Raw genomic sequence first — 15465 nt, forward strand, 5'->3', positions numbered from 1 at the left:
GTACGTTACTTCGTTTACCTTTGACGGCATGGACCTGTTCAAATAAGGACAGTAGAGGACAAGGACCCATCACCTTAATTTGTCTTCATTTCATTTGGATGAAGCTGTGTCCGGGGATCTGCTGCCCCTCGCACCCACCCCGCCTCCAAGGATAAAAGCAGATACTTAGATGATATCGCAGAATTGGCACTTAATTATAGGTTTTTTTGCATTGTGAATTGTTGCTTCACAGATGTTAGTTTTGCTTGTCAACAACATGGTGAGATCTCTCAAAAGCTCTGTCCCTCTGATGTTCAGAGTAATTGAGAGCCCGAAGTCCATGGTCAAGAACTTGCTGACTGATTTTCCCTAGATGGGGGTTTGCAAGAAAAATACTTCAAAAGTGCATGGTGTACTTTAAAAATGTGTACGGTCAATCGCAACACTTGGTTTTTGAAGAACTAAACTCAAGGTGCTCCCACAAAACCAAAATAAAGCAGGTTCAACGTCCTCTCCCTTGAACTCTACAAAGCATGAGAGCTGAGGTCTGGTACTCCTTTCTGGAACACTACACAGGGTGAAAGCTGAGTGGGCACTCGTTAGCTGGTCCTTTTTTCCTATGCCTGCTTCTCCCACCCTGCGCCCCACCCCCCACTGTTGGTGTGAAATACTCCCATCTAGACCTCACTCTTCTCCCTGTGGTTAGTAGTCACCTCTTTTGAGTAGCCACTCAGTATCCCTGCATAACAGGTCAGAGGAGGATATAATTACTCTTAGCCTACTTTGTTGTTACACTGCTCCTCCATTTTCAAGGACTTAACAGGGAATTGAAAGTCAGTGTTGAATCCTGGATTGAAGGTTTCATTTGAGTTTCTCATAGTGTCTCATCTCTAGCAAGCATCACTCACTTTTACCCAACTTCGGATCTTCTGTTTCTCGGTCTTATGCACCACTCCACAAGGCACTATAACAGTTATTCATTACCTGTTTGAATTTTAATATTGGTTAAAAAATAAAATGGAAACATCCAACTCTTGTGAACAGAATGATTTTACAAGAAGAAAATTACTGCAGTAAATATGTGAATGATCCTGTATACCCACAACTACCACTGAGTCTGAGGTGTAGCCACTGCAGCAGAAACGATATGCTGGTGAGCTGCTAACAATTAAAGTTTCATGTGAACTGCCATGTGACCTGCAGTTTGTGCACCTTGCCTGACAAGAAGTGCATGGGGGAGAAACATTCTCCCAGTGTTGATGTTTGAAAGCTGATCTGTTTTGTCACGTGCCCTGGGCAGAGAGTTGCTCTGTGATGTGCCATCATGTGCCTTGCCTTACAAGAAAGATTTCTACAGTGAGTGAAATACATTCAGGGGCCATAGGAATAAAGCAGGGGTGCCAAGCCCAGTAAATATTTGCTGATCGTGTAACAAAAACATAGCACACTTCTGTTATTGCAAATTAGATGAGGAAGCGGGCAGGGTTTGAAGAGAAAGCTAGTGTCTGGAAAGAGTTCATTTGTCTCTGAGGACTTCAGAATCACTGCTGAGTTTGTTGGTTATGCACAGTGTGGCTCAGTTCACCCTCCCCAGAACCCTGGGTTTTTTGAATATCTAATAACCGAAATAAGTAGAACAATTGTTCTCCTTCCTTACTGAGTGCTTGTTTTCACCAACGGACAGTTAATTTAAAAAATATTACATGATTTTTTAGGCAAAGCAGTTGTCTAATCATGGTCAGTGATGTTTGTGTTGAAGTTCATATTTCCCCCTAGAAGACTTTAGAAGGGCCGAGTTGGATCTTCTTAAATAGAGCTATTGTGAACTGTCCAAAGGCAAAAGGAGGAAAGAAAGGACGGAATTTCCTCATCTTTCCCCTCTCAAAAGATTTTTTTCTTAGATATCAAGAAAAACCTTAACCTGTTTTAGGTACCATTTAAAAAGTTTGAAAACAGGTTAAAATTTGACTGCATTCCAATAGTTTTAATAAAATAGAGCTCTATTTGTAAAAACTTTTTTATCCTTTCATCTTTTTTAGCATGTGATTTGATATTCACTACCTTTCTTTGATTTAAAGAAATCATTCCACTTGTTCTGGCTGATACTCAGAGCCTCACAGAATTTGGCTCTCACCTCCATAGCAGCCCGTCTCCTACTAACTACATCCTTCTTCCCCTTCCCTTCCACATGCCCGAGCTCCATCCACGTTACCTCACAGCTGCAAGTCCAGCATATCCAGTCTCATCTGTTGGCCTGTGCTTGAAGATATGATCTCTGCTTGGAGTAATCTTCCCATACGTATCAGTTGATATCTTTCTGTTGGCCTCTAACTTTCACATTCTTCAAGGTCCATCTCACAGAAGCAACCCCATATTTCCTATCTCACTGATCAATAATGTATGTATGTATGTTTCTCACTAGGTTCAGAACTCCTGGAGAACTGAGGTTTCATTTTATTCTTTTTTTTTTTTTGTAATCTCCATACAACTTTAAAACAGTGTTGTGCAAATAAGTGCTTATTAATTAGTTGTTTAATTGAAACCTGATTCTAAAAGTCTAAATCTGAATTATAAATTAAAACTGAACATCTGTTTCCCCTTGACTTTTTGAATCTCAGAGGAAAGCACAAACAATCTCTGGTCTGTGCTGTAGAAAGGTACCTTAAAATCAATTCCCTTTGCTCACATGGCAGATCTTACCTGAGGTAAGAGGTGTTGTCCAGGGTCTGAACAGGGAATCTATAATTCGTACATTTTTGCATTCAAGATTCAAAGTATCCATCAAAGAAGCAGTTTAAGGTGTAACAGCTTCTCCTTGGAGGTAATAAAGAGAAGGGATCTTTTGGAGACCCAGTGGCAAGCTCTGGAGATGGTGTGGTCTTTATCTCTTCATGAATACCCTGTAAAAGCACCTCAGTACTGGTTGAAAAAGCTGTTCTAAGCATTACAAAAAATCCTGGAACATAGTATGTAATCAATAATAGTTTTCTGATTGAAGAAATGAGGCATTTAAGTGTGGTGGATTCAGAATGTCTGGGTTCAGCTCTGCCAGTTACTAGCTGTGATAACTTTGGACAATTTACTTACCCTTTCTCTAAGGCCAAATTTCCTCAGTTGTAAAACAGAGATGATAAAAGCATTTTCCTCTTAGGGTCGTTTGGATTAAATGAGGTCAGGTAAGGTGACTAGCACAGTGTGCAGCTACTCAGTAGAGATTTGCTCTTATAATGCTGGTAATGTCGTGAGAGGGACATTCATCTAGGGTTGCTCTCTCTCAGGGAAAAAGTCTGATTTACTTAGAAGAAGTAAAAAGGAACTCTTCTGGTCTTTCCCCCTCTTGCCTTTATTTTTGTTTCTACTTGGCATTGCAAGTCTGGCAATGTGACTTTTCCTCATCTTCATTATCAGAATTGTGGTTTTGTATTAGGAGTAGAAACAGACCTATAAGCATAAAGATTTTAAACTGGTAATTGAAAGGGCGCAGTTTAGTGATGAAAACGTGACGGTTCACCGTTTGGGACAGCCGTCATTGAAAGGCACAGGACAAGTCTCGGAACAGACCGTGTTACTGCAGCGATGAAGTGAGCCGAAGTCCGAGGGCTGTGGCAGAAAACAAATGAAGATGGGGTATTGAAGGAGGGAGTGACAGAGGGTATTTTAAAGGAAAAGTGTGACGGTTAATAGCTCTGTGGTGGTGTTTGGTTGGGAAAAACATGTTGGGGAAATGGGAAGGTGAGTCAGAGGAGGCACTTTCAAACTTAGAACCGCGAAGAATATCTGTAAAACTCTAGGCAAAAAAGGAGCGGGAAGCTGTTAACGGAACCTCGCTGTGCCGTCTGCAGAGAAGCCTCCGCTCTTCTGACCTTCATGTCAAGGTTCCCTTTCCTCTGGTTTTTCTATTGAGAGGCATCTTTCGCTGTGGTTACGGCTGCCAAGTGCACTTTGTTCTTCATTTGCTACAGTGTCCACGGTTTGAATAAGAATCATTTCTACAGTTCTCAATTATTCTTTCATGCACATATTCATGTGCAAGAACATTTCCTGATTAAGTGGAGGTTGCTAAATAATTAACAAACACAAATTAGACCAAAGCTCATGAAGGTCAGGCTATTATTAGACAAATCACTTTTGGTTTTCGGCAAGTCAAAAGCAAATCAAGCCTGGAATATGTTTCAAATCGTGTTTTACTTTTATAGTGTGCTTTGCATTGGCAAAAGGTTTTACAGTAGGTTACTTGATTGTTCCTCTAAAACCTTAAAACAATTAGTCCATTTTACAATTGGCAAACTGAAGTATATACACGAGAGTTAAAAGGAAAGTCACCCTCAGATTTAGATTGTCAAAGTCTAGGATTGCATTGCTCCATCACAAAATGATCATTTAAAAACTGACTGACTTACACCCGAGGACCTTGCTGGACACTAAGCAGGTATAAGAGGAGGCAAAAGTCTTCTACAATGATTGTTATTAGAAGAATGAGGGTGATAGCTTAATTAATTTAGCTAATTCATATTGTTCCGAGTGGTCTGTGCATCTGCTTCTGTCCTCAAGTCTTCAGACCTAAGAATGACGTGGAATGATTTACATGTATGCTCTTATTCAATCCTTGCAACAAATAACCCTATGGTATAGGTCTTATCCCTTTTTTTTACTGATAATGGAGATTAAGTCTAAAGGGAATGAAAACTTCCTAGGATCACACAGCAAGCGATGGAACTGAAATTCTAGCTTGGGTCTTAAATGGTTTAAAGCTTATTTTAAAGATTATTCCTGATGCAGGACAGTGCAGATTCCCCCAAGTGGGGAGGAGACCAAGCCCTGCACTGAGAGAGAAGAGGGTTCTTGGCAGAGAGTGTAGAAAGAATTCAAACACGCATCAAAGTAAGAGTCAAAGAGAAAGTTCATTATAGAAGGGGCAACACTCTACAGAGTGAGGTCTCCTCTCAGAGGCAGAGTGAGAGAGCCTAAGAGAGATAAAACGGGACAGAGACAATAGAGAACAAGGACAGAGAGACAGAGTAGAGGCACTGAGAGGGACCCCCAGTGTTCTAGGGGAATTCGGTTTCCATACCATTCTCCAGTTCCTGTGGGTTACGGTTTAAAGACCGCGTTTACCCGTTTTCCTTTGATATGGACACAGTGAGGAAGGGGAAGAGTATGTAGCATGGGAAGGGAAGGCTATATAGCGTGAAAGGTCTGGTGGCAGCTCCCAGCCTTTAATCCGCAGGTTCCCACGGTTTTAGCCATAGGGAATGAATGATTTTGTGTAGGGCAGACACTTAAAGACTGGTTTTTCTGAGCGGCTGCTTTTCTCTGTTTCCCCTTCCTGGTGTGGGGAAATGGGTTGTTAGCAATCTCAGCTGAAAGCTTGCTTTCTTCTGTCTGCAGCGCTGATCAGCATATTACAGGGTCTGAATGTAGCTTGATTTAACAGTTTAGTTCTCTTGCTTCTTCCTTATATTATTTCTACTATATCTCAATTTAAAAAATACTTTAAAAAGAAAACAGCAACACTTCTTTTTTTTCATATTAAATAAAAGCAAAAAGGACATCAAAGTTGCCTATAATCCTACCACCTACAAGTAGTTACGCTGTCAAAGTGCAGACAGATTTACTGCCTTTACTAATTCCTGTACCCCCAAAGAAATGAAACTTAAAATCAGAACAGTCAGATCAGTCCTAATTAAATAGTAGCATCAAGGTTCCCTATCCTGTGGCTAGAAGTAAGAATTGACTGTGACTCCACAATGTTTATCGATCCAAATTTCTTCTAAACAGTATGCTATTAGGTTGTGCAGGTGAGTCCACCCCCAGAGAACCTATAAGGCAATGGTTCTCAACTATGGCTCACATTAAAATCTCCTGGGAGCTTTTTAAAAATGTCCATGGCTGGGAATCCAAAATGCTTAAAGCTCCTTGGGAAATGTGCAGCCTTGGTTAAGAGAACCGGTGCTATGAGGTAATTGGGGCGACTGATGCATACAGAGCAGTGGCAAGGGAGCTTTGAATGTTGCGCCTGGCAGTCTCCCAGCAAGAGGAAGGCTCTGAACTAGGCCTTGATGAATGGGGAAGATTTTAAGAAAAAGAGGATGGGGTGGAAATGGGGAAGTATATTCTAAACAATTATCAGAATTGTTGTCGAGATTTCTTTGGTTTGATGAGGATGAGGTATTTGAAGTGTTGGTAGGTCGTTTTATAAGAATGAATTGCTATGAATATTCCAGGCCTTCTGATGTCACTAATGGGTTTTTATCCTTCTTTTACTATCAGGTCTTCAATGAAATTTATCCAGTGTGGACTTATTCTTACCTGGTGCTGCTGTTTCCAGTGTTTCTTGCCACAGACTACCTCCGTTACAAACCCGTGATTCTGCTGCAGGGGCTCAGCCTTATTGTGACATGGTTTATGCTGCTCTATGCCCAGGGACTGCTGGCCATTCAGTTCCTGGAATTCTTCTACGGTGTTGCCACGGCCACTGAAATTGCCTACTACTCTTATGTGTACAGTGTGGTGGACCTGAGCCTGTACCAGAAAGTCACAAGCTACTGTCGAAGTGCCACCTTGCTGGGCTTCACAGTAGGCTCTGTTGTAGGGCAGATCCTCGTCTCAGTGGCAGGCTGGTCCCTGTTCAGCCTTAATGTCATCTCTCTTACCTCTGTCTCCGTGGCTTTCGCCGTGGCCTGGTTTCTGCCTATGCCACAGAAGAGCCTTTTTTTCCACCACGTTCATTCCATCTGCCAGGGAGTGAATGGTATCAAGATACAAAACGGTGGCATTGTTACTGACACCTCAGCTTCGAATCACCTTCCCAGGTGGGAGGATGTTGAGTCAAAAATCCCTCTAAATGTGGAGGAGACTCCCATAGAGGAAGCGGTAAGTTCAGCCTTCAGTGTCTTGGGGTGGCTACTCTGGGGACCAGACCAGTGGTGAAAAAGCAGACAGGAAACCCCCTCTCGCTGGGCCTTGTATTCATTTGGATTCAGGTTTTATCCCAAGTTGGTTGGTTGGTCCATTCGTTCACTGATTCAAGAAAAGGTTGATTTAAATTAGGGATGACATTTTCCCCAGGAGTGAATGACCTTTAAGGTCGGACTAACACAACATTATATTGCTTGTGTCAGAAATGTCTTAGAAGTTACAGCAAAGGCTGTCTCTTCTTCATCTTTCAATCCCCAGAACTTGGCATTCAAAGAAAGCACTCAGAAAATTTTTGCTAAATGAATAGATGAAATGATTCCGATAAATGAAGAATATCTACTTCTAGTTTCTGAATTGAAGCCCAGAGTATTTAAGGATAGGAGTTACCTTCCTATTCTGTGCTGGAAATGATATCTGATATTTAACTTCAAATGATACTTGGCTGAAGTGGGGTAGTAATGAATAATACAAAGAAGAGAATCAAAAGAGGAATAAAACTGAGCTCTATAAGCTTTGTAGGTTGGATGAGAGTAAAGGACCAACATGAAGTCTTTGCCTTTCCACCTGGAGTTAAGCCAAATTGCTTCAATGTGGCATCTGATGTCCTCACTGAAAATCAATCTACTTTGCCTACCCTCTTTTTTTACCACTGGTTACTAGTTGAAATTTAGGTTATCATCCAGTGGGTGACACTTATCATGAAACTCACTTTGATTATTAAGGCACATGTGGGCAGCTTCTGTCTGAGTTACCAGGGACTGAGTAGAAATGAAATGCTGATTCCTTGGTAATTTGTTAGATGATGTTGGAGAATTAACAAAGAATTGAGGAGGGAGGGAAAGTACAGTCATTTGGTAGATCTCACGTAGTAGAAAAAAGAATAAGAACCTTTTAAAAGATCAGTTTTGAATGTATTAAAATGGCTTTAGCTAAGATTAATTTGTATACACATAAGTATTTTAAATATTAACATTGGTCATAGTTCTGTACAGTTGCCCCCTGTGCATTTGCGTCATGACCTTGGAGCTGTCCCTTCTGCTGTGTAGGAGCTGAAGCCAGACCGTGCTCTGGTGCTGAAGGCGCTATGGGATGACTTCCTGACGTGCTACTCCCGTCGCCCTCTGCTCTGCTGGTCGGCGTGGTGGGCCCTCTCCACCTGCGGCTATTTCCTGGTTGTGAACTACACACAGGGCCTGTGGGAGCAGGTGATGCCCTCTCGTCATGCCGCTGTCTATAACGGCGGCGTGGAGGCCGTGTCAACCTTACTCGGTAAGTGAGGCGAGGTGGTAGCGGGTGGTGCGGGGGGCAAGTCCTCTGGGAGTGAAGGCTGTCACAGTCAGGTTTTCTCTCCCCGCCCAAATCTGAAGTGATCCCAAGATTCTTTATTTTGAGCTCTGATTTTATAATTTAGGAGGAAGTGCTCAAGTGGTAGAGACTCTGACTAACAAACCTGAATTCTTTATAACCTCTGGGAAACCTAATCTCATGATTTCAAAATTGTTTTCATGCCCAAGTCTCCATTATCTGATTTCTGGGTGTTTTTGCCACCTAATGTAAAACTGAGTAGCAATATACAATAACAGCAGCTATTATATGTCATGTTAACATGTGCTAAGTGCTAATCAAAGGGCTTAATGTACGTTAAATCCATCCTCACAAAATTCCTAAGATAGGTACAATTAGCATCCCCATTTTACAGTTAAGGAAACTTGGGACAGATATGTTAATAACTCGTCAAGGTCATACAGATGGTAAGTAGTAAAGTCAAGATGTGACCTCAGAGCCTGTGTCATTGACCATTCTATTGTCCCTTTCTAATTTGATGACCTTTGCCTTGGCAACACCCCCAGGTCTGTGCCCCCCATTTCCATCTCTTTGCAGACTGGCCTAATTTAATCTCTCGTCATCTCACTGGCTCCATGTTATTTATTCTATTAAGTCCAAAATCTCTGCCTGACTTTAAAGACCCTCCGTAATCTTGAGCTACCCTCTTTTTAAGCTCAAAGCTTTTAAAATGTAAGCTGACTTTTTAACTACTGAAGTAGTATTTATTTAGCAAAATAACCAGATTACTTTTTGTTTTATAGGTGCTGTTGCTGTGTTTGCAGTTGGTTACATTAAAATATCCTGGTCAACTTGGGGAGAAATGACATTGTCTCTATTTTCTCTCCTGATTGCTGCCTCCGTGTATATCATGGACACCGCGGGTAACATTTGGGTGTGCTACGCGTCCTATGTTGTCTTCAGAATCATCTACATGTTACTCATCACTATAGCAACGTATGTATTTTAATTTCAAAGGCATTAGGAAAAGTTGTGAGAGGATAAACTTTTTGGTTTCTTTATAAAGAAATTAAATCTTCTAGTTAAAAGAGGCAAATGGGAGGAAGGATTGTATTGTTTGTTTTCTCCTGAGGAACATTTAGGCAAGGTTTATTTATTTCCTTGTTTACATATTCCTGCTGTTTCCAGATGTTTGCATGAGATTTACATCATTTAGCAACAGAATACTTTTCAGTTGGTTGGGAAGGGAATTGACAGCAAAAAAAAGGGGATACTCTTCACATTTAAAGTAAAAATTGTAATACCCAGGAAGAAATTCTTGTCTATTCATTCCTTTTTTAAGTTTTCAGATTGCTGCGAACCTCAGCATGGAACGCTACGCCCTAGTGTTTGGTGTAAACACCTTCATTGCTCTGGCTCTGCAGACTGTGCTCACTCTCATCGTGGTAGATGCCAGTGGGCTTGGCTTAGAAATTACCACTCAGGTAAGATTAGTTTTGGCACTGAAGATGGTATGGCTTGATCAGGGTGACAGAAGTGGAGCATATCTAATGAAAACAAATTCAAATATAGACAGATATAAAATAAAAAGTGTCCCCTCCTTCCTTCAGCCATCCCCTGTCTGTAGTTCTTTGCTACCTGGAGCATGTTGGGACCATTATCTTTTAAAGTAACTGACCAGCCCAGTGAAGCTGAGAGGTAATATTCGTTTCTTCTAGGCCGAACCCTTCTCCTTCCTCATCCAGTTATTTCCAATTTTAATTCTGTGCCTGGACTACTATATCCCATGTTTGAGATGCCCTACTTCATCTCACTGCTCTCTCTCCGTCTCCTCCCTTCTTTGTTTCAGATTCCCCTTCACCCAATTACCAAGGTCATGACTTGCTGTTGATGACTAGCATTATGATTCTTAACACATGGCCTACTGAGAAAACACCTGCACAAACACCCAAGACAATGTGAATGCTTTTCTTCATTCAGAAATTGTACAGTTGTACGTGCCTCATGCATTGTGAGTCTGTAGGTAGGGTTTGCTCTGTACTTTGGTAAAATGAGCAATTGAATCAAAAAGTGCCTACCCCAACTCCATACCAGGCCCAGTTCCCTCCATACTTACTAGTTTTCTTAGGCTACAAAGACCCAGCTCATCAGCAGTAATTAATTTGTTTTACTGAAGAGATCTAAAAGAAATGATGATAATAGGTAGTATGTTTTGAGGGCTTTCTATGTGCCAGGTACTTTGTATAGATTTTTGCAGAGCTGTCAGGATTAGACATAGAGAAAATGACTCTGAGAATTAAAGAATGTTAAGTTGTTTAAGGTCACACAGTCAACGATAGTGTGGCAGAGCCAGGATTTAAACCAGCATCTAACTCGAAAGCCTACTGTCTCCCACTGCACCTTGCTGCCTCGAAAAGGTTGCGGGGGAGCAGAGAGGAGGGAGCTTATTACTATCAATATGATTCCCAATTACTACCAGTAGTGAAAACCTCAAGACCTCTCAAGGAAGGGTTTGGTGCTTACATTTGGGATAGAGGGTAAGAGAAAAACTAAGCGCTTTTCATCTTGTTATAAAAATGGTGCGTTTAAACATATGGAATACTAGAATTTTGTGGACTGTGCTGAAACTCTAACTGCCACGATTAATAGGTTTCCTATAGGAACATGTATCCAAATTTCTAAAAACCTGGCTCAAAGCCTTAGTGACTCTCTTACTGTACCCGTGAACCAGCTTATAAGTATTTAGTAAGTTATTTTAAGAAGAATATGATCATGAAGATGTTGATAAACTATGTCACATTAAAAAGTTGGCTTAGAGAAAATTCTTATGTAAAGTAATCCTATAATGGAATATAGCTGACCTTCTACTGCCCTCTTCTGGGCAAGAATAAAAGTTCTTCATCTTCAGAACTTAGCCTGTTAGTCATACCTCCCTGTCTGTTTGAGGGTAGAGACCATGATTCAGTGATAGCAACAACAGCAACAAAAATAACAACAGGATTAACAGCAGCGGCTTATGCTATAAACATTTACAGACATGATCTCATCTATTCCCAACAGCCTGTAAAGTAGGGAATATTATGAATTCCAATTTGTAAATCAAGACAAGGCCTAGCGGTTAAGTATCTCAGTCAAGGTCCCACGACCGGTAAGAGATGTAGTCAGACCCCCACTCGGGTGTCCGGGCTCGGGTACCACCGTGCTATGCTGCCTCTTTGTATCTTCAGTGCCTGACATACTGGGTAAGCATACAGTGTTTTCTGAATTTTTATTGAGAAACAACATACCTTTAATTATAGAGTATATTCGCATATATATAATAAAACAGCCCACTTTCTAATTGATAATTCTATAAATTAGTTCTTTCCCCTTCTTTAGTTCCTGATCTACGCTGGCTATTTTGCACTCATCGCTGTGGTTTTCCTGGCTAATGGTATGGTCACTATTACGAAGAAATATAGAAAGCAAGAAGATCCGGAATCAAGTTCTCAAGGAACTACTTCATAATACACTGCTGACGACCTTCTTCTTATAGCAAGAACTCAGTACAGCAACTGTCCTTGGATAATTTAATTTTTTTAAGGTGTAGACATATATTTAAGAATGTGTATTTCATGGCTTCAAAGCAGTCAATTGACTGTATCTTTGTTCCTATAGTAACATAATACTAACTGTTCAGAGGAGCCAGAAGTCAAGTTTATTTCGTAGATTATTTAAGGACAACTTTTCTGATTCAAAAGTGAATTTGACTTTGAAAATTAAGTAAGAACAATCAAGCAGCACATGGTGTTGTATACCTGCTAGCAAGTGAGTTTGGTGTGCGATAGTACTTCCACATCTGATTTGCTAGAAGGTTGGCCTGGTGGGACCAGGGCTTCACAGAGGCCACAAGATGTTACAGGTCAGGATCAAAATACGTTCAACATATTTTGGTGTTATTCATGTGCATTTGTGTTTCTACAGATGAAAGCTGTTTCTAACACTGGCAGTATTTGCTCTGGTTTGGTGTTCTGTCCAATAAGGAGTGTGTGTCTTTTCTAATATTAAGTTATCTTTAAAGGTTCATTGTATGAACTCAGTTCCCATCTTGACAGTTATGTATTTATGTAGATTTTTTTAGAAGTACAGTTTTGCATTATTCCTATGCTTCCCAGAGAAGCTCATTTAGTTAGAAAATAAGGCAAGTTTTGAAGCCCTGCTAATAATAATATAAATGAAGAGACCTAATTAGAAAACTCAAGCTAGGTTTCCTTGTCTTTTATTCTTTAGTATGAGAGACTATTAATTCCATGATGAAAAGTTAGAATATGGGCTAAAGACAACTACCCACTACCCCATTTCGTATTTGCATTCCCTTTTATTTCCAAAATAAAATGAAAAAGTCTTTTTTTTATAATAACTTCATCCCCATTTATATCTTTTATATTATTTGCCGTTCTTATCCAAGATAAAGATGTCATTAGGAACTGGATTATTCCAAGAACTTTTTCACAAACTGAGCCTCTTTTTGATTATCAGTGGGACAGGAACCAGGATAGACTTGATTCCTGCATTTTGTACAATAAATCTGCCTTTATTTCTAAGGGTGGATCGTCTTGAATATTTGCTTCAAAGAACAATTGCTAGTGATTCCATTTCCAAGTTACTTGAAAAAATATTATTCTATATACACTTAATCCTCAGACCAGCCTACTAAGTGGCTGCTAGAATATGTGAGACATGAAAACTATTTTAAAGCCAACTTTGTTGCCTTACCTTGAAAAGAATCTAGGTAGCTGCTTTTAACTGGTGTGTTAACTTTTTTAGAACCACACAGATAAGAGTGTGAATAATAATGTCAAGATTGCAAAACTGACATATTTATTTGGGTTAAGCAGGAACTTTGGAATCAAATGAATAGGATATGAATAGGTCCTTTTCTAGTCAACCTCTTTTTAGATGTAGAGAAAGGAAAAGAACACTGAGGAGGAGAAGGGGAAGTGATGTCATAAAAGCAGCCTCTAATTTTATATTTTGTCTTTTTTTTTTTTTTGCTATATAAGGAATTATTTACTCAGAAACAAGTAGAAAATTGGTGTTTGAGGGATTTTATTTAATTTTTTTAATAAAATAGACTATGGTACAATCAAATTGTTCACATTACCAAAGCGCTATTTCCCTAGAATTTAATTTGATGTTTGTGGCACACAACTGGAGCCTTTATTTATCTAAGACGGTAATAAGTTCAAATCTTAATGTGTGGCCATATTTGTAGAATGCTGGACCATGTTTGCAAGTTGTACTGTATGCAGTTTTGCAAAGACGTGGAAATAATTTGTTGTACTTTTTATTCAATTCTGTATAGAGTATAAAATTATTTTTATTAAATAAATATTTTACAGTATATTTCCCTTTTTAATCAAAATTATTTTAAGTTTATCTTTTGCTTTAGTAGGACCTTTCAATTACATCTTTAAATCTTTTAATAATTTCTAAGACAAATTTTATATTAAGCCTTCCCCTCACCAGACCTTCCCAATTAACCTTGTCATTCTATTCATTCTTCCATTTTTTGTGATCATTACCTTTGACTTCCCCCTTATATTTGCTGTTTTCCTAATTTTTTTCTAGCAGCACATTGTACTGTTTATTCTTCTTGGTCCTCATCTTAATACCTCTCATCTTTGTTTCTAAAGCAGTCTCCCTTTTAGAAACTGAAAGGACCCACATTTCCTTTGCTGTTGACTGAATTTTAAAAATAAAGGAAATTAAATCGAGAGAAAGTACCATCTTGTTTTGAAACTTCTTGTTTTGGAACAAAGCCTTTGTTCCAGCCCAAAATATCCTTGATATCCAGGGAAGCTTCTTCCTGCTATCAGCTGAGAACCATTTGTTCATCCTATTCCGGAAACCAGTCTTCTCACCGTACCCAAATAAGCACCTTCCCTTCACTATCCTGTTCTCAAACCAGCTTCATTAAAGCATTTCCCTGATTATCACTGAAGACTTGGAAAATTTTTCATGCAAAAAAAAAAAATTTTAAGTTTTCCGTCCCCATAGCTGTCTTCCCCGTATCTTAATGTTTTTCAGATTATATGCCTTCCACACAGGGACCATGTCTCATTTTTGTCTTTTGTTGGAAAACACAGCCTAGTGCCTTGTGAATACTGATATGTAATAAATGATATATAATGCTCTCAATATAGCCACCTGCCAGTGCAATAGCTAAATGCCCACTATTTAAAAGAACATGAACATAAAACATTAAGAGAAGATGCCTACCAATAATCTCTAGTCCACTGGGCAATTTATTCAAGGCATTGCACTCCCAACAACAGAAATGGGATATGTTTTACTTATTATGGCATCCTCATAATTAATACCTTACATTTGTTTAACATGATTTTGTTTGGAAAAGGCATTTCTGAACATCATCGTTCACGGCCCGCGGGGTTGGGGCCCCTGTGCTAGGTGTTCCAGTGAAAGCTGTGACACATTGGGGAAGTCACTCTGCTGAGCTTCAGTTTCCCCGTCAGTAAGTGGGGATCACCTACTTCCCAAACTTGTTGTGAAGAAATGAAAGGACACATGGAAGCACCTGTCACCCCGGAGACAGAGTAGGCGGCTGAGGAATCAGGCCCTTTACTCTCCTTCACAATTAATTTGTAGCTATCAATCTCAAAATAGCACTTTCAGAGGAAACGTTTTTTGAATGTTTGAATCGAAAAGAAAATGATCAGAATCTTAACCCTTCCCCCCCCCTTATTTTTATGATGAAAAAGTCATGATTCCTGCTCTCAAGGAATTTAATACGTTGTGATTCGAAAAGATAAATAAAAAGACCTTAGATGCCTAAGTGCAATACAAGATAATGTGTCAGGTACTGTGACAAAAGGCTTGGGTCTCAGAGAACAAGGACACTGGGAAAATCATGAGTAGCTTCCCGGAGGAGGTGACATTTGAGCTGGTTATGCGGGATGGGTAGGGTCTTTATCAGAAATTTAGAAAGGGTAACTGTAGTGGAGAATGGCATAAATAAAGGTACGAAGAAAATGGTACAATCAGCAAGGAATGTAGAGAGGAATAGGGTGAGACAAAGTTGGAAAGCCAGTCTGAGGTCATTTTCTAATGTTTATTAGTCGGAGATGGGGATGGGGAGAAATGACTAACCCTATCTTTAAGAAGTTTCATCTGGCAGTAGTGGATAGGATACATTTTATGGGAAGATACTATCTAGAATTGCTGGTTGAGTGGCCCTTTCAATGGGCTAAGCCTGGGCGAGGAAGGCCTTTATGGCAGTGGAGG

At 39.8% G+C, this 15465-nt stretch overlaps 1 protein-coding gene across 1 annotated transcript; it reads left to right on the forward strand.

The window, feature by feature from the left end:
• Positions 1 to 6165: 6165 nt before the first annotated feature.
• Positions 6166 to 13946, forward strand: SLC19A2 (solute carrier family 19 member 2). Its single transcript, XM_011371733.2, has 5 exons — positions 6166 to 6852; positions 7944 to 8166; positions 8985 to 9177; positions 9524 to 9665; positions 11560 to 13946. The coding sequence occupies exons 1-5, from the start codon at positions 6181 to 6183 to the stop codon at positions 11686 to 11688; spliced, it is 1359 nt and encodes a 452-aa protein (XP_011370035.2). The 5' UTR covers positions 6166 to 6180; the 3' UTR covers positions 11689 to 13946.
• The last annotated feature ends 1519 nt before the right edge of the window (positions 13947 to 15465 follow it).

Source organism: Pteropus vampyrus, unplaced genomic scaffold, assembly GCF_000151845.1.
Source record: "Pteropus vampyrus isolate Shadow unplaced genomic scaffold, Pvam_2.0 Scaffold194, whole genome shotgun sequence".
NCBI lineage: Eukaryota > Metazoa > Chordata > Mammalia > Chiroptera > Pteropodidae > Pteropus > Pteropus vampyrus.

Coding starts and splice junctions, on each gene's coding strand:
- SLC19A2 (XM_011371733.2), top strand. CDS start 6,181: ATGAATTGCTATGAATATTCCAGGCCTTCTGATGTCACTAATGGGTTT. Junction 9,178..9,523: donor TTACTCATCACTATAGCAAC/GTATGTATTTTA, acceptor TCCTTTTTTAAG/TTTTCAGATTGCTGCGAACC. Junction 9,666..11,559: donor GCTTAGAAATTACCACTCAG/GTAAGATTAGTT, acceptor CCCCTTCTTTAG/TTCCTGATCTACGCTGGCTA.